This window comes from Ursus americanus, chromosome 34, assembly GCF_024610735.1.
Source record: "Ursus americanus isolate L20-20 chromosome 34, mUrsAme1.1.p, whole genome shotgun sequence".
Classification (NCBI taxonomy): domain Eukaryota; kingdom Metazoa; phylum Chordata; class Mammalia; order Carnivora; family Ursidae; genus Ursus; species Ursus americanus.
The window spans coordinates 8,444,408-8,469,216 of NC_142160.1; the positions used below are offsets into that span (position 1 = coordinate 8,444,408).

At 45.7% G+C, this 24,809-nt stretch overlaps 1 protein-coding gene across 9 annotated transcripts in view; it reads right to left on the minus strand.

Moving 5' to 3' along the window:
• SMARCA2 (SWI/SNF related BAF chromatin remodeling complex subunit ATPase 2) overlaps positions 1-24,809 on the minus strand; it is a 170,231-nt gene that overhangs the window by 109,389 nt on the left and 36,033 nt on the right. For all 9 annotated transcript variants that reach the window (XM_045772431.2, XM_045772420.2, XM_045772427.2 and 6 more), the window contains 9 exons: positions 22,517-22,643; positions 20,410-20,583; positions 19,151-19,324; positions 16,668-16,838; positions 8,496-8,549; positions 5,596-5,726; positions 5,312-5,369; positions 2,908-3,008; positions 1,427-1,574 (listed from right to left, as the gene is read on the minus strand). In XM_045772431.2, the coding sequence (XP_045628387.2) occupies positions 1,427-1,574; positions 2,908-3,008; positions 5,312-5,369; positions 5,596-5,726; positions 8,496-8,549; positions 16,668-16,838; positions 19,151-19,324; positions 20,410-20,583; positions 22,517-22,643 (1,138 nt within the window). The remainder of the gene's footprint in view (positions 1-1,426; positions 1,575-2,907; positions 3,009-5,311; positions 5,370-5,595; positions 5,727-8,495; positions 8,550-16,667; positions 16,839-19,150; positions 19,325-20,409; positions 20,584-22,516; positions 22,644-24,809) is intronic.

Consider the following 24,809-nt stretch of genomic DNA (forward strand, 5'->3'; position numbering starts at 1 on the left):
TTGTGGACAAGGTGATCCAGGCGGGCACTGAGCCACAGTTGGAATCGGTTTGTGAGAAATGGAAAGGATGTCATCGGTCCGATGCGGGCGGTCAGAGTCCAGGAAGGAGGAAGTTGGTGGAGGAAAAGCCCGGAAGGGGACTGACGCAGAGGCATGGTAGGAAGTCTACAGCAGCCCAGGAGAGGAAGAGGGGCATGAAGGTCACAGATGGAAATGGGGGAGATAGGTTTGGAAAGGCGGCAAGGACAAGTGATGAGAAAGGCGTTGGATTGCAGGAGGAAATCAACATGGCATTAGAAATGATTTAGGGTCCGAAGTCCCCGGACCCTTCACCCCCATGTCGCGGCAGCCAGCACAGTGCTGGGTGTTAAGAGATTAGGGGAGCCGAGTCCACAAAGTTGGGAGAACTTTAAGCACATACTTCCTAAATTACAGGATGTTAATAGGGGATATATGAACATAAAGTTGGGTGGACCAAGAAATTTGGGAAATAGGTAGTCAAAGTGATTTCACTGTAGGACGCTGATATGCAGTCATCGATCACACACTTATTTTTGCAGAGTTGTGAATGTGCTCATGCACAACAGGGATTACCGGGAGGGGTCACTGCCAAGGTGCCCATATGTCTGGTTGGCTCAGGATGGTCCTGGCTTATGCCTGGTATTAATAACAAGGGCCCCTATTCATTCTCATAAGCACCGGAATCTGCAAAAGTAAATTATACAGCAATCCTGCCTGCGACCGATAGTATTTCTCGTATTTATTTGACCATGGATCTATTTTTCTTTTTCTTTTTAAGGGATACCTCATCAAGCAAGTGTTCCAAGGAACACACTTTGGGAAACACCGAAGTGGCAGGAGGTAGAAGTTAGGAGCTGACCTTATTCCAAAAGGTCAAATGAAATGTCTGTTCTGTTTACAGTGTACGTTTCACCAAAGCTCACCATTTGATTGTGTCTTAGAAAAAGTATACATGTAGTAGGTAGCGGCTCCTAGAAGCTGACTCCATGGCATTAAACTAGAGCCAACCTTGAAGTTTTGGAAGAAATACTTCATTTATTTCGAGACGAGGCACTGATGCTCCCTCTACTCATAGAATGTGGCTGGGTTTTCCATTGTGAGGAGACTCACAATAAAACCATTCCAAATGTTAAGCCCGTATCTCTTACAACACAAAAATCCTAAATGCACGGAAGAGAAAACGGGTATGCCCTAGTAAGATGGTGAAATGGAAGCGTCCTAAGGCAAGACTTACAGGCGCCAGAGAGAATCACCGTATTACAAGCAACGTGACCCCAAAGGCCTCACCAGCATCAAACTCCTTAAGCAATCCACGTACGCAGGTGCGAGACACATACCAACCCAAGTGAGGCGAAGGGCTGTGACTTGCCAAGAAGGCACACCCCCCCCCCCCCCCGCCAGTTACCTGATAATGCTTCAGGGTCCCATTAATGAGGAGGGCAGACTGCTTCTCCACCCGCTCGGAGATGGCATGGGCCACCGTGTAGTAGGACTGCGAGCCCCTGGCACTGTACTGCATGCTGTACTCATCGTCTACGTCCTGCTTGGCCGTCCTGAGACAGAGGAAGCGGAGAATCATCCACAGCTCACCTACCACGGCCGCGGTAAGCATGGTTTACTGATCACCTCTCTTCTGCTTAAAGTGCATGACCAGTAACGCTCACAGAAAGGCAGCAAGCTAGAGGTTAATTCATGTGCCTGGGCCACGTAAAGGGTAGTGGAGTCAGGACCTGCCTGCAGGCCCGCCTGACCTCAAATGACTGATGCGAGCATGAACCGTACCCCTGCAGATGACCTCGAGGCCGCGCAGTGCGTCCTGGGCTCTCCAGATGCAAAGATAAATCCTACCCACAGAACCGTCTAGAGCTTTCCGGGCACGTGAGGGAGGGAGCAACATGACCAAAGAGACGGGAAAGACACAGGCTGGCTTCCGCTTCCCATGCCTTGCTAGTGAGCTGGTATTTAACGTCACAGGCAGCGAGGAGCCACTGGGGGAGGAGGTTCTAAACCTTCAGGGAAGGAGGCACGGTGGACCCAGAATACCAAGTTTCCTAGTGTGGCGCCTGCAGCCCTGGAATCAAAGGAGAAAATGTGGACGCCCAGGTGGCTCAGTCGGTTAAGCGTTCTGCCTTCAACTCAGGTCATGGTCCCCGGGTCCTGGGATCGAGTCCTGCATTGGGCTCCTTACTCGGCAGGGAGTCTGCCTCTCCCCCTGCTGGCTCTGCCTGTCACTCCCCCTGCTCGTGCTCTCTCTCTCAAATAAATAAATAAAATCTTTAAAAAAAAAAGAAAGGAGAAAATATTACAATGCCTGTTTCTGCTTTTTTTTTTTTTTTAAATCTCATTACTTTTAAATGTTCTATTTTACATATCATTTCCCCCAAGTTTTAAGATTAGAGCCGCACAAGCAAAGAGCTGACAGGGAGAATGGTCCGAATGAAGAATGGAGCTGGCCCTTGGACGGGGTGCTGAGGGGTCCTGGGGTGCTGTGGAGACCACGTGGGAGGGGGGCTGGCTGGCAGCGGGGACCTGGGGGTCCGGCATCTCTCACGCACGTTCCTGGGTGAGTACTGATGCCGTTGTGGGATGTGGGGAAGGCCGCCAAGCAGGCAGCTAGTTGGGCCAGCCGGATCAGCTCAGTCTGGGGTGAAGTGCAAAGGTGGGTGAGAAGCTCAGGAGTGAGCCTGAGCTGGAGGTGGGGGTCCAGGAGGAAGGAAGGAGCCGAGCACCCCAAGTGGGGTGGTGACCTCTGACGGCAGCGTTTCAAGGGGAATGTGGCCATGAAGGTGGTCGGCTTCCTTCCTCAAAGTTTTCTGAAAGAAAATCTGTGAAGCACAATCCTGGTGACACACATTTTCACAAGGGAGAAAACTAAGCGATACATACTCAATAATCTGCTTGGCGTCCTTCTCGGAAACCTCTTCACTGTTTGGATCCAGAAGTATTTTCTCTTCTGTGTCCTGCCGACTGGACTCTTCTTCCTCATCCTGGGAGGAAACACAGACACAGGGAGGATTCCATTTCAACATGGGCGTCTCTAGGATTGGCATTTTTTTTTTTTAAGATTTTATTTATTTATGTGACAGAAAGACAGCCAGCGAGAGAGGGAACACAAGCAGGGGGAGTGGGAGAGGAAGAAGCAGGCTCCCAGCAGAGGAGCCTGATGTGGGGCTCGATCCCAGAACGCCGGGATCACGCCCTGAGCTGAAGGCAGACGCTTAACGACTGCGCTACCCAGGCGCCCCTAGGATCGGCATTTTCTGAAGAGAGACTGAATGGTATTCAGCTTTGCAGAGTAAATATGATGAAGGGAGAAAGTAAATTTAACACCTCCCTCAACGAGGCCACACACCATTCCACTTTCGTTTAAATCACGGAGCAAGAGAACAGAAGAAACCCTCTGAGGATCCATTAGAACCCTTGCCCCCAAGAATAAATATGTAAAAGTCACAGCAGATGGACATTTATTATGGGTTATCAAAGAGTCCGGCACACCGTACCTGCCCTCACTTAGAAACATTCTACAGTCTTCTCTCCAAAGCCAGACTTAGAGGCTTACTACTGCCCTTCTCATAAAAACACTCCCAGATCATGCCAGTGGGGCTTGGCTGTCCCCCACGCACTCCAGGTAGAGGGGCTGGTGCTTGCGAACACACTGCTCTGGGACGACTTCACATCACAGATCTCGGAATATTTCGATGAAAACCGTCAATAACTTGGCAAAGGACTCATTACCTCCTCCTCTCAACTGCGTACTACGTTCTGCTGATCAGCTGGAATGCTTCGCTACGTGGTCATTATGTCCACGACCAACCACTGGTGTTCAGAGCTAAGCCCACATTCTCCCGTGGAATTTCTTGAAAAGCAGGTTTTAAGAGAATAATGCTTTCCCATAACTCTTGAATGAAAAAATATGAACTGACGTGATATGAATGCTAACGATCAAACCTATGATAACGGATCACTGAGATGCTGGGTGGGGTGTGGGCAGTGAGGTGAGGAATCGGTCCAGCTCCTTCAGTTTTCCAGGTGAGGAATGATGCTCTGAGCAGGGACGTGACTCGCCACAAGTGGCAGACCTGAGATGGGACTCGGGTTCATAGACCCCCAGGTCAGAGCTCATTCTACCCCCAGCTGCCCAGAGCTGTCTGTGGCTGTGAGGCCTGGCTGGCATCTGTGGGTTCAGCAGCCCCTCTGTCCCTCCCTGGCTCTCTGACCCAGTGACAAGATTCTTCCAGTGGGTCACTTATGGACCCATTCAACCAACTGAACAAGAAACATTTTAAAAATTGCTTCTTTAAGCTTCAAAGATCTCAGAGTAAAAGTGGTCTGTAAAAAATAAATCACATGCAGCCCAAAGCAGCTGTTTTTTACTGGTATTTTTTTTTAAACATAACTTTTTTTATTCCTCCTCTTTGTAAAAGTTAACAAGTGTTCACAGAAGATTAATTTAGGAAAAAAAGGGGGGGGGGCCCAAAATAGAAGAAAATCACAATTGTCTTAAAATTCTGGTAAGCGATAGGATTGGTAGGGCTGCTTCGCCCAGTCTATGGCCTCTGTGCCAGGGCGCTCTCTGAACCAGGATTCCTCAACGCTGGCAAACAGAATTGAGGACCACCCACTAACAGTGCTCTCAGAAAGGAGATAGAATCTTCTTTTAAGAAAATCCTTCTCTTTGTAATTATAATGCATTTCGTAGTTGATCAAAAAAAAAAAAAAACCTTTATTACTCTTTCTTAAGTTCTGTTAAAAGTATCCAAGAGTACCATTTTAGGTTCTAGATAAATTTATTGACCGTTCCTTCCAAGACACTGAGAAATGTGCTTCTCTTTGGGTGACGGGGATATCCAAGGGATTTAAACAAGAATCACATTTAAAGAGAAACCAAGAGGATCAATAACCTCATCAACCCCAAGTCTGTGTTGGCCTTTCATTAAGCTTCCAGACTTAGAATTTCGAATAGACGCTAAGGCCTAATGGACGCCGGAAACTTTGGGGTGGCACTGCCTTTCCAAAGTAACCCATCTCCAGTTCTCCCCAGAAGACCTTTCCACCACCTCCCATACAATGCCAGCTTCTCTTCTCTTGGTTTCAGATAAATTCAGAATTCTCCAAGTCCCGCCACTGGCCAGGAGCCCCGGCACAGTCACTGTACTCCGAGACACCATCGTCACAGGTCTGGTGCATTCTCAGCTCCAGAGGTCACCCCGAGGCCAGCCCCGGAGGACGTAGTGACAGCCAGACACAGGGGCTTCCCACGTACGCCGCACCAACAGAGGTGTCCACATACCTCCTCCTCGTAATCAGAATCGCTCTCTTCACTGTCGGATCGGGGGGCAACCTCGTAACTGCAGGGAAAGGAGTGGGAAGGAGACGGGGCTTAATTCTTTTAAATTATAAAACAACATATACGCACATGACCCACTTAGCGTGTTCTATGTACAAATGACAAATGCAGGCAAAAACTTTAACCGTTTCAGCGAAGGTCATGTTGTGGTTCTGAGATTTTACGGGGATGGACCACAGAAATCTAAGATGACACTGGACACCGGAATTTCTGCTTCAGTGCCATACCCGGGATTCATTTCCAACCAGGCGTCCAGCTGACTTGCTTTGGGTGCTTCTGGTCCAAAGAGGACCTTGCCAGTTTCTGTGTGAGTCACTTTGACGGGCAGGTCACTCATCTGACTGCTTTCATCGATGGGCTAGAAAGGAGAAACAAACACACGGCACCGCCTGGTGTTAAGACCGCCTCCTAATTCTGTGCTGGATGCTTCTCAGCCTTTCGGCTGCCCAGCACCTGAAACCTTTTCCTGTGATTGGGAAGTTCGCCACCTATGAGTCCTGGCAGGAAGTGGGAAGTCACCTCCTACTAAAGAAACTAAAACACCAGCCTCCCTTGCACCGAGGGTGCCTGTGCAAGACCTCAGCTCCATCAACTGGACGCCCTCGCCAAGGCTTGGAATTCGGAGCCCGAGGCTCGGGGAAGCCGGGAGCAACAGGCATGCTGGAGGGAGGGCTGAGCACAGGGACCAGCCGTGCCGAGCCCTTGCCGATGCCCCGTGTCAGCCACGGCCTCGCTGACCAGCCATACAGCAGAGCACGGCCTTAGGCTCAAACATGCTCTCCACGCTGCCTGGAGATCCGATGAACTACCCAATATCCTATGAATATATTCCCTTCTTACATAAATCTGGTAGAGTTGTCATTTGTCATTTTGCCATTTGCAACTAAGAACCTTCAACCCCCAAATAACAACCCCCCCAACAACTATTGCAAAGTCGTGGTTTCTGAGAGAATGCGGAAAAGAAAGAGGAATTGTAACCTGTGTCACCTCATGAGGGGCCCCGTTCCAGCTTCTGCAGAACCAAAGGTCCTGCTGTCTAGCTCTGCCCCTGGTACCTGGGAGCGAGAAAGCCAGAAGCCCTGCTCTTCTGAAACCGGGTGAATGACCAGGACTGAGCTGAAGTTCATTACTAGGCTCTTCATGAAAAATGGCTTGCTCAGAAAGTTAAGGGAATAAATGAAAACGCACAGGCCGTGTTTAACCTACTTCAGAGAACAAATTGTTTTAAAAGGCCTAAAAAAATGGAGTAATCCTATGCAAATGAATGCTACTGATTATGGAGTGACTACACCTGCAGGACAGACACCCCAGGCAAGACGCTCGCTGCCTGGAAATGCTGATAAATGCTTGATTTGCGAGCAGTCCAAGTTATCGATCTCCTTAAAAGTAGTAAAATTCAATGTTTACACAATTCATTAATTCTGAATTTTTTCTCAATTGTTCTTAATTGGAGTTAAATAAAATGACAGGAAACACAGGATACTGTCGCTTACTTCCATATCTTATAAGAAATGACCAAAAAAAAAAAATTCATTCTCCCTTCTCCTTCAACAAAACACCATCAGAATAAAAACAAAAACAAAAACCCAATATATTAGCCATTATCTACCCCAAAAAAAGGCTTTAAGAAAAGAAAAGGCCCACTCCAGGCTGTCTTGTCTTTTTTCTTTGATGTGCTAAAGGAACAGACGGGGACACCTTTACTCTGCATGCAGGGTGCTGCTTCCTCCCTCGGGTGAAAGGTCATCTACACACCCACGTGGTAAAGAAGGAAATCTACCAGTCACTATCACCTCCCTTGGAAAAGCCATATTCCATTATCTTGAACTATTGTAACACAGCCTGTTTTATTGCTTATGTCACGCCTCAGAGAAAATCGGGAATCGCTGTGGCTGGAATTAGAACTTTGGCAAAGGCCCTGAATGAGCACGGCAGAGTGTAAGCACATTATTTCAAAACAAACTGAGCAAGATGTCCACTTTGCCAATGTCAGCAAACAGAATGCACGTGTGTTAAGATTTAAAAAAAAAAAAAAAAGGTGTATGTCACAAGCCCAAGATCAGCAGCAAGTTTTCCCCAGAAATAATAAGAGGTAAGAGCACTGTCACGCTAACACGTTAAATCTCTCCCTGTGTGCTTGTTAATTAAACACCCATGTGAGGCGTGCTTAGGTAAGGCTGGGGGCTTTTACAAATTAGAGTTGTTTCTAGGTGCTCCAATATATAGTATTCTTTCCCCAGAGTGGCCCACTGAGAGTGCATGACACATTAGACACTCATCCCAATCCTTTCTTTCCTTGTGATAGATTATAGTGGTTAAGCAACACTTATTGTTCAAGAAGTTTCTGCACGGAATAGTGGTTTCAGCCTTTTGTCTCTGGATCCGGACCGTTCACAGTCACGGTACGCCTCGCACGCACAGATTCTAGAAGGGTTCCCCCAAGCAGGTTTATCAGAATCTGTGAGAGGAGAAGGCAGTTTGAAACAAACTCCTTCCCACCCCGCTCTGGGGCTATGCCTCCTCACGTGAATCCCTGGCAGAGAACTTTTGAGTTTTTAGAGGAAAAAAAAAAATCCAATAAGTAATTGTGTTCTCATGATTCAGGAGAATTTTCAAAATCCTCGGAAATCACATTTAGGAATGTGCTGATGGATCTACGAAGAGAAGCTCTCTCGTAAGCCTATACAAAAATGTCAAAAAAAGCAGCTCACCAAATATGTAAATTGTTTGTGTTTATGGAGTTTTATAATTTCAAATTAGTAATGCACTAAGGAAACTGGGTCATAGCTTATGCTTCTGTATCATTTACGGGGAAAATGCAATTATAGAATCACTTAAAATTTTTACACATTCTATGTATTCGTAAACATATATGCGCACAGAAGATTCCGGAATGGTACACAAACTTAATATCAGTTGATTGGCAGTCTGAGACGGAAGGAGATTACTTTCCGGTATATCCCTTTTCTACTCGTCTAATTTTCTACTATGCTAATGTACTCCTATTTTTACTTAGAAACGAATAGCTGAGTAAAAATAAAGTTGGTATTCACAGAAAATGGCGCTGTAGGGCATGGCGGGGACTCATTGAGCACAACACGGCAGGAATGGGCGCAAAGCTCCTCACCTCTCCATCCGGTCCCAGGGCAGACTCTCCTCCCTCGGCGATCTCTTCAGCCTTCTGCAAAGTAATGTCAGATGTTACACGTCAGTCAAGAAGACGGCTACAGGAAGGATTTCATGGGAACTCAGTGGCCCCAAACAGCACTCCGTCACTACTCACCACCGTCATCTAACAGAGCCTAAGTATCGATGCCTTTTATTTCTGTTTCTCTTCACTGTCTGAGACAAAGTGTGGGGCTTTTTTTTTTGTTTCTTCGTGTTTTTTTTTTTTTTTTAAGCTGGCAACTTGGGGGGAGTTACTGAAAGCCAGGTGCGATTCAAGACTGGCACATGCCGCAGACTTGTGGGTGACGTCTTCTAGGACCCAAAGGGCTGAAGACACGAAAGGAGCAAGGCTGAGGTCAGCGCGTGTGAGCTGTCCTTCTCGTGTTTGGCACCAGGAAGACAAAGCCTGACGTAACTGGCTCAACTTTCTTACTCCCCTTAACAAGTTTTCTAAAAATGTCCATTCCCCAGTAAACTTGGAACCGCTCTCAGGTCATAAAAATACAGAATCGTACAACATTCTGGGAATTCTCGGGATGTCTTCCATTCTACCTAATTGGCTTTTCATACTACATAGTATTTCCACGGTGGGTAATAGGAGGAAATTTGATGCAGATACTGTGAGCTCATGAAAAATTCTGTCATCGACCATTTCTTAAATATTTCAATATCTTAGTCCATTAACCTCTCTGTGCCTCAAAGACAGCCTAAATGAAAAGCTAAGATTATGTCACGTTTTGTACATACCCGAGAGAGTCTCATCTGCAATAAAAACAAAAGAGCCTCAAATTTCTTACATTTATAACCTTTCTGACAAGTGAAATCTTTACCATCACCTTTACAGAATTCTTATTTTAAAGTTATTGCTGGATTCTTTACAGAATTCTTATTTTAAAGTTACTACTTCTGCATGAGGAAAAAAAAAAAAAAAACCCTAAACACAACTTTAGTCATTTCCTTTATCAAGGCATTTAAGAAAATGAGCTTTCCTCCCCTGGGCTCTTTAGTTAATTAAAAATACATATAATGATACAGAATCGATATTAACTCTACTCTGTTTACTTAAGGCATTGATTATATAATACATTTTTGCTTTCCATGAAAATAACTCAATTGTCTCTTGACAAAACAGCTTTTATAGAAAATGTTCAAAATCCAACCTTTTGTCTACGCTGAAGAAAACCAGTTCCCATAAATGTTTGAAATTTCTGAAGTTCTTTCAAAATTTTCTTACAAGACATACACGTATGTATGCTGCAAGAAAAAAAAATGTAGCATTTCTACCAAAGAGTAGGAAATAAAATGCTCCCTTTGGTTATGATTTCCCAAGAATTTAATTTTCTATCTATGCCACCCCAAAGTGAAACGTTTACAGGCTCAAAAGAAAGGATCAGCATTGAAAAGCACCAAGCCCTATGTCCAGGCGACGGATACAGAGAACAATGGCAGAAGAGCTCAGAAAAGGAACCATCTCTTCAACCAGCCCCTAACAGTTCCATTTTTGGAATCCTCAGGCACTATACTCAGGCGAAGGTTTTAATTAATGGGAGAAAATCAATTAATCCCACCATTCTTTCCATACAAATCAGAAATAAGCTACAAATTTGGCCAACAAAGAAAATCAAATGAGACAATGGATAAGCCAATTTCCAATATCTAGCTACCCGAACTGGATCACCATCTCAATGAATAGTACATTAAAGAGCTTGAAGGACCACAAATAACAGATTCAAAACCATTCTGAAGGATAGTCTTCTATGAATACGCTATTGACTCGCTAGAGTGGTATCTAAAACTGCCCCACCATCAGGCCCCTCCTTTACTTAAAATCCTCTAAACTCATTTTAAAAATTCCATTCGGTATCAAATTCAAGAGGCCACGTAATAGGAGATTTAAGAAACTTGGTTCTGGAACTAGACCCCCAGTGTTTGAATCCCAGCTCTGTCACTCACTATGGGAGACCTTAGCTGTGTGGTCCTGAGCAAATCTGTGTGTCTTGGTTCCATCTTCTGTAAAAAAGGGACAGTAACAGTCCCTCCCTTATAGGGCAGAGGCAGACCCGGACCTCTCTTTCAGGATGCACGATCCAAGGCTCCATGAAATATATGTGGCCAGCGTCCATCTCTACCATGTAAGATTCAATGCTAGTCGGAGGACAACTCCTTTATGTCTGTGAGACTGGCTGTCGCACTGCCTGGAGTCAGGGATTTCTGTTTTTGTCATTCGTGTGTCCCCACCCCTACAAGGACTCCAGGCACATGAAAGGCACTGGGTAAATATTTGGTGAATGAAGGAAGGAAGGAAAGCATCCAGAACAATGCTTTTCACTTAGCACACACTCAATGAGTCATCATTATTGTAATCAGATGCCAGTAAATTTGCAAGCCATAAAACAGTTAAGAACACGCACAATTCCTCAGTGAACTGGCGCTCGGAATTTACACCCAATCCTGCTGTTATTACAGGAGGTGGAAGCCAGGTGGCAGTCTACTCTATGACAAGAGACAACACGTTCTCCCATCATGCCTTGGATTCTTTCAGTTTGGTGACAAATCTCTGGTTCTCACATCACCGGGGTGCTTTATCCTCGCTGCCCAACCCCCTCCCCGGAAAACAAAACAAAACAAAACACAACACAAAAATGCTTCCCTTTTCTTGGTTCCAGATTAACTCCAAACACACTGTGACTGGTACCACCGTGTCTCCCACCATCACAAACACATCCTGCGTGACCAGCGGATGCCTCAGCTTAATTTTTTCCACTGATTAAAAACAAAACAAAACAATCCGCTGCCATTCACCCATTAATCAGGACTAAAGGAACTCCGTCCTGGCTTCTTCCCACCTACAAAAAGCTGGGAGCTAACCATGTTGCTGGAGGGAGGGGAAAGGGTAATTCTCCTAGTGATGAGAGGGGACCGGGAACACATCACTCATAACTAAAACCAAGGTTGAATTCCCAACTTCCAAGGCCAACGGCAATTCAGAAATTCCATTTGGGAAGGTTCACCAAGCTGTGTGCACTGCAACCTGTCTTCCTGGCAGAAGGTATAGAAAATAACCAGCGACAAGAGTGAGGAGGCAAAGGAGTCCCGAGACAGGAAAACTCCGTGTAAGCCGAACTCAGGAAAATAAACTCCGTGGGGCGCTTCACTCAGATTACCGTAACGCGGGCCACACACAGCCTCAATCTGTAAAGAAGCAGGTTTGCACCAAATATTTTACAATTTTACAATTTATATTATAAAGTGAGTGCATTTTATCCCCCAGCAGGTGTTCTTATACTTTACTGAAGCAACATTCGAAAGTGCTGGCACCTTAAGGGCTCATTCTGTTTCAGTGGAAACTTAAGTTTCCAGAAACCACCTGGGTTATTTTTACCATCACTTCAGTGGACCTGTGAGCATTAAGATAGGTGATCAGGCAATAAAAAAGATCAAGAATATCAAATTAACAGGAATTGCCCATTACTTTGGTCGCAGCCTGCAGAGAAAGCCAATTCCAACATTTTTGACTCAAGTAACTGGTCAATCCAGTTAAGCAGGACTTTGATCCAAACTTCTGTTTTCACCCATTTTGATACTAGAATAATCAAATGACTCTGTCACTGTGACGTCATATTCACCTACCGTTACCACAGCCCCTACACTCAAAATGTCCAGAATTACCTTAGAGCCTTTCTTTCAGGGGCGCCTGGGTGGCTCAGTCAGTTAAGCATCTGACTCTTGATTTTGGCTCAGGTCATGATCTCAGGGTCATAAGACTGAGCCCCACATCAGGCTCCACGCGCAGTGCAGAGTTGGCTTGGAATTCTCTCCCTCCCTCCCTCTCCCTCCCCTTGCTTGTGCTCTCTGTCTCTCTCTAAAAAATAAAGAAATAAATCTTTGGGAAAAAACAAGGAAAAAGAACCTTCCTTTCGCCTGTGAAATTCTCCTTGCAGGGGAAAATCTTCACCTTGGGGGCAAACAGGAGAGACAAAAGAATTGAGAAGAACTGGAGAGTAACTCGAACTGAAAAGAAATGTCTCAACCACATTACTACTTTGCATCTCATGCTCTTTTCACCAGAAATTATACCAAGAGGTTTTTCTGATTTGTTGATATCTAAAAAGGATAAAAACACACTTCCTATTGCTATATTGACCAGCAGAGAATGCTGTGCTAGAAAGAGTCCCCCTCCAAAGCGTCACAGTACTGAGATGTGCTTGTAAGAGTATTTGCTGAGGAAGAGAATAAAAGAACTTTCAGAAGGAAGAGCAAACACCACGATGAAAAAAATACTTGGCACAGCGGTCCCCCATGGAATCTCTGCTGGTTCCTGTTAGTGTCATGAGTTTCCAAGAAATGTCACACATTCACAACAAGGGTGTAGTTCTGTTGGTATATGCTGCATTAAAAGATCTGGAAGAAGGAATTAAATATTTATTTTCAGCCTGAAGTCGACAGCTCGGGAGACAGAACCGTGAAGGGACTAGACTTCGTAGTAGGCTGGACGTGGGAGGTCCGGGGTGGGGGGGGCGACTGGCCTGGGCTCGTCACCAGAGCTTAAGGAAAAACACCCTAGAGTTCTGCAAGGACCACCTGATTGCCACCAGGAACCACTGCAAATGAGAGGCCCCACAGTTAGAAAATTCTCTTTGCAGGAGCTAGCGAGGGAGGGCTAAGCAGAGTCCACCAAAAAGTGTAAGTCCTCATTTCCAACTGAATGCCTCAATGGTCAAAGAACCTGTCACTGTCTGAAAAGACATCCTACCCAGGACCTAACTGATCCTAACTGGGGGATAAAATGGTAGCCAAACATTTATTCTCTCGACATCACAGAGAATATACAACATGGGGAAAAAGAAGATTTTATTAAAAAAAAAAAAAAAAAACACCTTCGAACCACGCTTCGACAATTGCTACCCTACATTTACACCACAGAGCTGTTTGCTAAGATCACTGCTAGTACTGAGCGTTTACTACGTGTCAGGGTACCTGCTGAATGCTGTGGATACACTTGCCGTGTCATCCCATCACCTTCTCACAGACCCAGAGACTGAAGCACGACGCAATAGATCTTTTAAGGAAATAGTCTATAGGGGAATACAAGCAAATTAACACGATACGTTTTCGTAACACAGTTATGAACTTAGAAGTTTGTGGACTGACATGAGCTCTTGGGCGGTGGCCCAATTTTCTGCGTTAGGAAGCAGAAAGCCAACCCATCTGTACACACCCCGCTGGCTTTATGTAGCCCCGTGCCCTTTTTTATGCTGTAGTCACCCAGCCGATGTTAGAGAACAGTCATGGGAGAGGACAGAGACCTCAAGGTCACGCTGAGTGCACATCAGAGTACATTAATCCTGTCACACTGAAAGGCTGGTTTCACATAATTAGATATTTCAATACTTTGCAAATTATTCCTCCTCTAATGCCTAGGTAGATACATATAGTTCGCTTCTTTTTCTTTCACTTCAAGGGCATTAATGAAAGACCAGGCTGAGAGTGAGAAGTTCTAGAATGATTTTTAAATGTATACTTCATAGCAGGGGCTCTAATGGAGAGAACAGAGGTATAAACACGGTCATGGCAGGTTAAAGGAGACCCACTCTCCTGGTTACCAACAAGGAAACACAATACACTTCACCAGAAAGAAAGAGGCCTTCTCTGTTACACTGGGGTAATATTAGAAAAAATAATAATAATCCTTTTCCAATGAAATCACAAGTTCAACCACACTCACCTATAACAGTGTAGACAGAGGCACCTGTATCCTAGCTGTCCCTATACCTGTTGCGACAGCACAACGCTGTTGGGCCACGGGGTCACGAAAAACAAAGGCTTACTGAGGCCTTACATAACTGCAAAAAACAAACTCCAGATAGGCACAGCATCAAGTTGGTTCTGTGAGAAGAGCTGGAAGGGTCGGCACAGAATTTTTAAGCTTCTGGACACAGCCTTCCTCCCCAACAGAGAAGCTGGAACAAGGCACCCTCAATCATTCAGTCTAATGGAGGGAAGAATGACAGATAATCCAGACTGTCAAATAATCAGCTTTTGAAAGCATCCATTTTCTTTGCACTTGAATAAAGGTGCATCTGGAATTGGGTAACCCGCTTTGAACCAAGTCTCTAAGCCCCAGCAAAGAGATGGTTTTCAGGAAGGACTGCGGAGGGGCCTGGTTTCTTTTGTCGTTATCCCATTCATCCCAGCAAGATGGCCCCGGAAGGAAATGCAGCCTGTCCTCCTCAGTCCTGCTGAGGGCAGGGCGAGCTCCAATGCTGGGCATTCTGCAAGCACACCAGGGAAGAGGCAGAGAGCTGATGATAAAGCAATGATTCTGCACATTTAATCACGTGAGATAACCAGTGGGAGCCGCCCAGAGACTCCTAATGGGCTGATGGGAGTGGGACTGGCTTTGGTATCTTATTGATCATTCATTTGCCAGGAAATCAGTCCCCTCCCCGGTTTGGCTCCCAGTCTTCCTTCACAGCATTCACCACGGCTTATGATTATTTTGGGGGTGCATATTTGATCAATGTCTGTCTCTCACTCTGATGGAACTGAGAGAGAGGGCAATTGTGCTTTTCCTCAACATCTCCCTCTTCCTCCCCCAGCATTGCGCACTTTGCCAGGCTCATGGGAAGTGTCCAGGTAATATTTGCCGGACACGTGGATAAAAGAGAAAGAATGCGTGCTATCAGCAAACCAGAGGGCAAGGGGAAGGAAGCAGAAAGCCAACCCATAGATCACGTGGGGTTGGCAGCCCCAAGGAAAATATTATGACAGGTTCCTGCTCTGTACAGATTAACACGAAAATACAGGCATAATCACTATCACTCAGTGATATATCTTTCTTTGCCGACGATGATATAACAATCTAATATCGTGACAGGAATCTATTAATTATAAGCCAGAAGCACAAATCTGGGCCATCAGCTTTTAATCACACACAAAAAGTAGAATTTGAACTTTTTGTGGTAACCTCTGTGAAATACACCTTGGCTTTGGGAAAAACGAAAATCGTCATCTCACAGGGTCCCCTTGTGGAACGTTACAGAATCCTACCTGTTTGCCTGCGTGCTCTTCCCTGACTCTGAACACGTCCTTTTAAGTCAGAAATTGGGAGCTGGAATTCTGCAAAGTCTGTAAGCTACCTTGACAAGAAAATGAGGTCTTTCTCACCGACGAAACATCTAAATCCAAGCCCTGAGTCATCCCTCGTTCATCCCCACAACGCAGGAAGCTATGTGCTACGGAAGGAGTCGGGGGCAAGGAGGGCCTTCTCCATCACTTTTCCCTCCTCCTTAATTACAAAGCAGGTATGAGAATTCAGGAGCCATGAAATTAATTATTTTTTGAACAACATTTTGTTCAGCGATTCAGTGCAGAGAATACATGATGAAACGCCACCCAACCTCAATCCTCACGGCCGTGAGGAAGACTTCCTGTTTCCGGTGGTCGTGGGCGTCCAGGCCAATCAGGATCCGCCATGAAAACAAACTGCGCACTAAGAGCTAAACCTCAAGCTTCACAGAGGCTCTACCTTCACAAGTCTACACGAGCAGTTTACACCCGCATCGAGATAGAACAGCCGCAGAGCAGAGAGTCTCAATCTTATCCTTCCCTTTCCACACTGATTAGGTTCTATTTTACATAAAACTGTCTCCGGTCCTCTGTGATGACCTAAAACCCTGGCCTGCCCACTCACCTCAGCACCACAGCGGGGCAGGTGCACTGAATGGGCATTTGGGCATTGCTCCCTGTCGGAACAAACAGGCTCAAGCAGGTTCTGGAAGTACCCCAAAGCCCTCCCTCACAGCTTCCTCGGGTTCCCTCCAACTGCACTTTGCCTTTTCTGCTCCATTGTCATGGCCCTACCACACTGGTATTAACCTCAAGCAAGGCACACACTTACGTGTGCCGACGTTTTTCCTTTTTCTACTGACCGTGTACGCTTCACTTTGAAACACAGTATGAAACAAGGAAAATACGGACTGAGCTGTTTCAGTTCGGTACTTCCCACCCATTACATGCTCCCCTCCAACATCCCGTCTGGCGTGCCTGGTCCCCTCCCTCACGCCGTGCCCACGGGGTTAAGCATATTTTGCAACTCAGTCATCTTGGCTGCCGCCATTAGGGTGCTTACCTTCTTCCTCCTCCTCCTCTTCTTCTTCTCTTTGGCTGCTTGGGCTTGCTTGTGCTCCCACACCAGGTTGGTCAGGTTGGCCACATACTCATCGGTCTGCTGCAGGAGGTAAGCTAAACGCCTGTCTTTCTTTTGATCAATCAGTTTTCTATAGCCCTCTTCATCTTCGGCCTATTAAGGAAAGACGGACATGATCAGAGCCCAGTAAAGATGTGCGAACTCCAATTTCCACTCAGCGCTCCCCATCACCGTCTGAACTCTGACTGGTGGGGAGCACAGTGAATGGAATGATCCAGGCTGCGGGACTGACCATGCACAGTCTGGGATGGGGGGGTGCCTGGGACACGATACCCACCTCACCCCCAAGTCCCAGGACACGGCTCTGGGGCAAAATCAGGACCCAAAACCACACTATTTACCCAGTGTGGGCAAGCACTTTGACTCAGCTCTGTGTTTTTCTAGGTTTCTTTGCACACCAAAAAAAAAAAAAGATGTGAAAATTTGACAATTCACCATCCGAAGTGTATCCTTCACTTGGAAGCATGGAAATTTTCAAGAACAACCCAAAGTAGACAGAAGACTGTAGTCTCTCATATAACCAACACCAAGCAACTGAAATGAACTCACGATGACTCCCGTCTCATGGCTACCCTTCCCACAACCCCTCTTCCCAATCCCAAACTGCACTGTCCTGTGGCCAGTTCCAGACATGCTATCATTTCGTTCGGCAACATTTCAATAAGCACTTCTCAGGGCGAAGACTCCAGTGGACTTTGACAAGTGTAACTTCTTACATGTAAAAGCATTATAAATGTGGTGGTTGATAGGAAAGGTCAAATCTGGGGGGATTTTGGTCACGGATCGGCACGGCACGGGGGCCGAGGTGACTGCAGGCGAGGCACATGGCACCTGGAGTCCGATACTGCTGATAATAAACAGAATAAATAGTAATTCCCACCTCTATCACCTATTAAGCAACATTAGGAGGTTAAATGCCATGAAAACTCTGATGTACTCGGAGCCATTTCAGGACAAGTCTCTTCTATACGTCCCAATAAAAGGACACCTCCACATATTTTCCTCGTGTGATGTAGGCTACCAGGGACATGTCACGAGTCCCCAAGGGGACCCCGCACTGCAGCAAAGCTGAGGCTCTTCAGTCCAGGGGCGTCACTCCAGCCTCTCCCGAGTGACAGCAGTTTTATCACTCAGTCTAGCTGCTGTCTGCCCCGTGGGTGAGCATGGACTTCAAATGCTATTATAACTCTAATTGCTTTTGGTTATGGTTGATCTCACTTGAAGAAAGAGTGATAAAAAACTTCAGTTTCTCTGTTATCTGTATATTCCATCATTTAATTGCAAAAATTAATGATTTGCAAATGCCTAATCATTAGTGTCAAGCCAATCTGTTACTGAAGTTCTAATATAGTTTCACTCCAGCTGAATGAGACAAATCTGACCGCTTGCTGCTCAGATCGCATAAAATGGCCTCCCTCGCTGGGGAGAAATCTCATGGACGGGCTTCTCCTTCCCGAAAAAAGGAGAGGGGGGTGGGAGAAGACGTAAGATTTAGCAGTACCTGGACGCAGAGCCTTTTAAAAGAGTGTTTACTCTCTGGAATCCAAAAAAGGTAATGAAAACAAAATGCAAACCATAATACCACCAAAGAAGAGAGTGTCACTTGGAATTTTCCAGGGACGTAACTACGGGCCAAGGACAACGATTTCATCTCCATCCCATACTCCGGCATTATGTCCCAGATAGGAATGTGCAGGTCTCCTATCATTATAGATCACACACGCTTTTCTAAAATCCACAGTGTGCTCTGAGGTCCCATTCCAAAAATGAATGGCCAATAAAACCAGATACCCAGGCCAATGATGTAAACCAATTCCTTCTGTATTTATCTACCCCCATTAAAAAATAACAGCACCAAGGTAATGATCCATGAATAGCCTTTGACAATAACACAGCCATAACGCAAAAAGTAACATTTCCAAATTAACTTAAAAATCACTTTTTACACTAGAAGGGAGAAATTTCTACCATTTTAAAAAAAGGATAAGCACCAGCAGCTTCAAGAAACAGACCTTTTTCGAGTCCAAGACACGAGTTAATGACACATTCACTCAAAACAACTTATGTCATTAGTCTCAAAGAGGCGATATTTTTAAAAGAAAGATCATATCCATCGTTCCAGATCTGGCTGTTAAACTTCCTGCAAACTGTAGTACCTTCCTCGATGGGAGAAGCAAGGCCACCCCAGGCCACGGAGATCTTACATACCTATCAGCTGTGGCCCTGGGTTTGTGGCATGCATCGTTCAGGAAGGAGATGTTTCTACTCCATCCATATGCAAAGGGGCGTGTTCATATATTTGATGAGCCCCTTTTACCCACTCTTGATATGGCATATTTAACATTCTCAATACAGGTGCATGCGCGGACCCCGCTGCCTGGGGTCCCCACAGGTGAGCTCCTTACCATCAGTCTCCGCATTCTCTCCTTTTCGATCCGCTCCGTCTCTTTCTTCTGCTCTCTTTCAGTGTTGGCGTGCCAGGTTGCCACTGCTTTGGACAACTTCTGGATCTTGCCGGCCACAGACCGATGGTACTCTTTAAAATCTTTCGCATGCTGCAAAATGCTGTTCAGGTATTCCTACAGGACCCGAAGGGAGGAGGAAAAAGGATACTTAAAGTCGACTACTGAGGTTTCCGTGGAGCCCAAGAAAACGCTCCGTGAGCATTTCACAACAGTGGGAAGACTAGAATCTTCTGTGAGGCAGGTGCCCTGGGATGTCTCTTGGTAGCTGAGCTGCGGGCTCTGGGGCTGGTGGGAAAACCAGCCTCTCGAAGGCTCCAGCTTGTGGAAGAGAAGTCTCTAGGACCTCAAGTGTACAGGCTCGTGAAAACAGCAAGATCTAGGACGGACAGAAGCCTGCAAAATGGGCGAGGATAAAACTGAAAGAAAATCACCCTCCAATCAACCCGAGGGAGGCGGATATTTCCAGGGAGAACCAGGTTATAAAAGTAATGCCTCTTCTGCTCTAAATCAAATGGCTTAGCACCGTGATTCGAAGTAAGGTGGAGGGGCAGCTAAAATCGCTGCACATAATTGGGATCGATTTTTTAAATACAGGAGAGGAAACGTGCACCAACGAACATCTAACATTTTTCAGAATGAAGCTAATGCGGGGCACTCGATGAAGCACAGGAAAACAAACACGAGGTATGGGACTGTAACACAAAATCAAATCCTCCATCAAAATACTTCCAAACACCTAGAAAGGAATGTTTTAAAACATCTGCCCCTATGAAACCTCCAACTGGGCCCTGGAAAAGCCCAGGAGACTGTATTTATATTTGCTATAAAAATAACCATCTGCTCTCTTCCTTCCTTTTCCAAGTTCCCGCGCCTGAGGATTTTGCCCCAGGCAATGCGGCCGTGCCCAGCCAGCGGGCAGTGCAGGTGGGATGATGGGGAGGACACCTGCCTGGTATCCAGAAAGCAGGGTTCTCCACCTCCTCCCCGCTGCAGGAGGCCATGGGCAGGCACCCACGTCCCTGGCATGGCCTGTTTCCCCGCCCCTTCCATGGGGCGGTCAGCCCACGGGAGCTCCAGGGAAGCTTCCCGCTCTGCGATGTCCGCACCGCCCAATACGTTCTCCAGTCCTCCTGACTCCATCTGAGGGCTTGGTCAGGTGTCTCTGCCAACGTGGGGGCGCACAGTTCACCCCTTGGTACCTGGTGCTTCTGCCGGCGCTTCCTCTCCTGCTCGATCTTCTGCTGCTTCTCCAGTTTCTCCGTCATGCGGGCCTCCCGCAGGGTCTGCCGCTTGCTCCGTTTGTAGGCTTTGGAGTTGAGGGCTGTCTCCAGGGTCGTGTCCCGTCGCATGCAGGCCACCACCTCCTGTCTCAGCTGTCAAGGGAAGGGAGAGCAGTTGGGAGAGCCTCCCCAGACGCAGGCCTGGCTCCTGGGCCCTGCCCCGCTCCAGCTCCCAGTTAGTAGGGGCAGACGGAGGACTCTACAAGGTTTGCCACCACAGTTGGCCTTTTTGTAAATGAAGGGCCTTTTTGTAAATGAAGGGACTAAATACCACCAAATTTAGGTGGTATTTTCAAAGATGGCACAAGTTTTCCTTCCAAGCCATTCAGATTAAGAAAAAAAAACAAAAAACAAACAAACCTTACAGCACTGTAACACTGAAAAAAAGCAGACGCTGTCTTGGGTTTTAAATAAATTCATTCTGCTTGATTATTCTAATGATATTAATTAGTTAATGAGCTTTTCAAATATTTTACTTCATTTTAAGTGCCATACTAACATTCTCTTTGTGTCTAAAGATTAACTTTAATGATGCTCTGCAAAAAAGAGGAAAAATGACTTCCTGTGCATGTAAAGTCGGTATTCAGACAATATTAATTCAGTGTTCATCCTCATATAAAAGATGGGAAATACTGGTGTTGGCTTCCTCCCACTCCCCATGATGACATTCTTCAAGATATTTAGACTTCACACCAGATCAGGGACTTTCTTTAGATTATCATCAATGTGACGTCTTATCCATGCTGTACGTTATGTGTGGGTGATAGCCGGGGGTGGGGTTGGGAATATACACTAAAATAATAATTCAATTGAATCTCAGATCAGCATCCATTGCAGTTAATTCACTGGGAAACTTCAGAGATCATGGATTTTTCTACAATATCGAGCAAAAAATCAGAATCAGGTAAGAATGCAGCAGAGTGAAGCGAATCTGAGTATAATCTCATTTGTGAAAATATACTTGGTTATTAATCATTTAACAATACCGTACCAAGCACTTTATTAATGCATTGTATGACGTCACCTATAAGAAAGGAAGTGAATGGGACTCGGAGCCTTTTATTTTCTTTCTTTTTGACTTTCAGCTGAAATCTACTCCCACAGAGCTACGGCCAGCTAGCTCCCCAACACCACGGATGTCCTCTTGTGACATTATAACCAAGAGGGCAGGTGTACTCCCAGGGTCAGAGGACAGCAGCGAGTGGGGTGGCTTTGTGATTTCAGTCACATCCTGCAACAGACCGAGTCATGCAATTCAATTCTTCCAAACTACTTTCATTCATTAATAATTCATTTTGCACGCCCCGAGACTTTCCCCAGGTCAGCCCCCCTGCCTGAGGAGCACTCCTTCTTCTTCCCCTTTGGCTAAATGAGGCAGCGTGCAGACCGGGAGACCTGCACCTTTCGGGTCCACAAAGCAAAACTCACCGACGTAAAAAGGAGCTCTCCTTTGTTTCACTAGTCATTGAGCGATGATAAAACAGATCATCATGCCAGCTTTTATTCATCAGCGACTACTAAGAGCCATAGCAAGAACAAGAGATAATCGTCCACTGGTCAGTCACCACGTGGGGGTCTAATGGGGTCAAACAGTTCTATGTATTTCTATAAATGATGAGCTATTCATTTAGTAGAGTGGCTATCATATTTGTTAAAATTATTTTCGAAGTCATGGCAAGGATTTTACATTTGTGTTTACAAAAGAGGCTCTGATTCCGCTCTCCCGCTTTCTTGTTTCTCTTCGCAGTCGTAAAGGCAAGCTATCCCATTTGTTCTCGAGGTTTCATCCACGGTAACAAAATGCCATTACTCTGACTTTGGAAACCATAATATAGGAGAAAAAAAATGTCTCTGATATACAGAAGCAAAATAATAATAATAATAAGCAACTCATCTTCGTTCCTTTTAGTTCAACGCGGCCGGGCTAAAAGACACACTATTTTACTAAGTTTATATCTTTATAACAATATTGAACAGATTTCCATTTATTTCCTACATCTCAGAGTCGCTGGGGAAAAGGTATTACCTGACGCTGGAAATTGAGTAGCCGAAGCGCTTTCAGTTCCACGGTCGCTTTGGTTCGTAAATCTGGTGGCAAAGAGCCAGGCAGATTTTCCAGTTCTTGTATCCTATGAGCTATGCGAGCCTGGAGCCTAGAGGAGACAATGAAATGAGGGAACGGGGAGGCGGAAATAGACATTACGATTTAGCCTTAATGATAAACAATAACCCTCAGGTCTCAGTTCCTGGCAAGACACATTCCAGATGTCGCCGGTTGGCCAATTTCTGACACCCAACTAGAGTTTCTGATGTGAAACAGAGAAAAGCTACCTCTGCGTGAATGCAGACAGGTGCTACGTGTTACCAAACACTCTGGCCTTCTTCATCAACCTCTCTCTCACACCCAGAAAGAGAGGGGCTCAGGATACATCTAGGAGGGAAGTCAAGTGCCAGAGCTCACCGTGAACAGAGGGAAAACGAGAGACGGGACCATGGGATTCGCTCCCAAACGCCCAGCCAGCCAGAGCGCAGAGCTGAGACAACAAGTTTTCTTCCTAAGTTCTAGTTCTGTCCCAGGCAACCAGGCCATTTGCCCTCCTTGCCAAGATGCTGATGACAAGAGCCGTTAAAGCTGAGTGAACAGGAGCAGTTTTAGGTGCTGCTGAGGCCACAGAAATCAGCCAACCCAAAACATTCAGAGAGAGCCCTGCCAACCACAACCACTTCCTCTGTGAGCAGGGCTTGTCTGAGAAAAGAAGAGGCAAATTAGGCATTTTTAAAAATCAGGCTTGGGGTAGCAGGAGGCGGTAAAGTAACAGTGCTTAAAAACTATGAATTTCTAGAAAAGGATCGCTGGGGATTCTCATCTCAGACAGCCTCAAAAATATAACTGCAGGCCCTTTTTCATAATAAAGGCAGAACAGAAGAGAAAAGGCATCCCACTTTCTTCATTCACTTGGGATACTTTCACCGTTACCCATATAAACTGGCTTCAGGGTTCGCCTGGATCCTATCCTTACAAAGAGTTACACGCCATTTAAATCTATGTTTAGAACTACCTCCCTCCAAATTTGCGGCAGGAGTGTGCTGGAATAGACTTCACGAAGAATAGTAAAAGGTAGTAAAAGGTAGTGAGTTGTTTTTTTTTTAAAGATTTTATTTATTTGAGAGAGAGAGACAGCCAGCGAGAGAGGGAACACAAGCAGGGGAAGTGGGAGAGGAAGAAGCAGGCTCCCAGCAGAGGAGCCTGATGTGGGGCTCGATCCCAGAACGCCGGGATCACGCCCTGAGCCGAAGGCAGATGCTTAACAACTGAGCCACCCAGGCGCCCCTAATAGGTAGTAAGTTAAACTAAGTTCACGTTAACTACACTAAGGTGTATCTAATGCACAAATTTTTTAAAAAGATTTTTTATTTACTTATTTGACAGAGACAGTGAGAGAAGGAACACAAGCAGGGGGAGTGGGAGGAGGAGAAGCAGGCTTCCAGCTGAGCAGGGAGCCCGATGCGGGGCTCGATTCCAGGACCCTGGGATCATGACCTGAGCCCAAGGCAGACGCTTAACAACTGAGCCACCCAGGCACCCCTAAAGCACGATTTTAATTCTTTCTTCCTCCCTCCCTCCTTCTGTCTCTGTTTCTCTCTTTCTCTCTCTCTCTCACACACACACATACATACACACACACACACACACACACACACACACACACACACACACCCCTACAAGGTAAATGCTAATAATGGTCCCATCTTACTGATGAGAAAATTCAGGCTTGGAGACATCAAGAAATGGGCAGACTTCACAGAGCTAGTAAAGGAGGGAGCCCACACAGGAGCCCTCATTTGCCTCACACCGGTGGAGACACCGTAGATAATTAATATACACTTTCTACCGTGGCTTTTCTGGACCTCGACTATAAAAGCTGATAAAGATTTTTGCAAAAATTCGTATTATGCGGAGCGCCTGGCTGGCTCGGTTGGTGGAACGTGGTGCAACTCTTGATTTCAGGCTTGTGAGTTCAAGCCCCATGTTGGGTGTACAGACGACTAAAAAATAAAATCTTAAAAAAAAAAAAAAGAAAAAGTAAAATAAATAAATAAATAAAAATTTGTATTATGGTTTTTGTCAGCCTTTACGATGCTGTGTGTTAACATGGAAAAGTAAAGTCTTCTCTACCTAGATGTCACAAAATACCTTAATACTTCATTTAACCCGAATATCAAAATGAGTGTTTTTTAAAAAAAACAAAACAAAACTTACAGCTGTTTTCTCTGGTAGAGAGGGAAATGTCATTTTTTTCAAAACTTCAAAAATGATA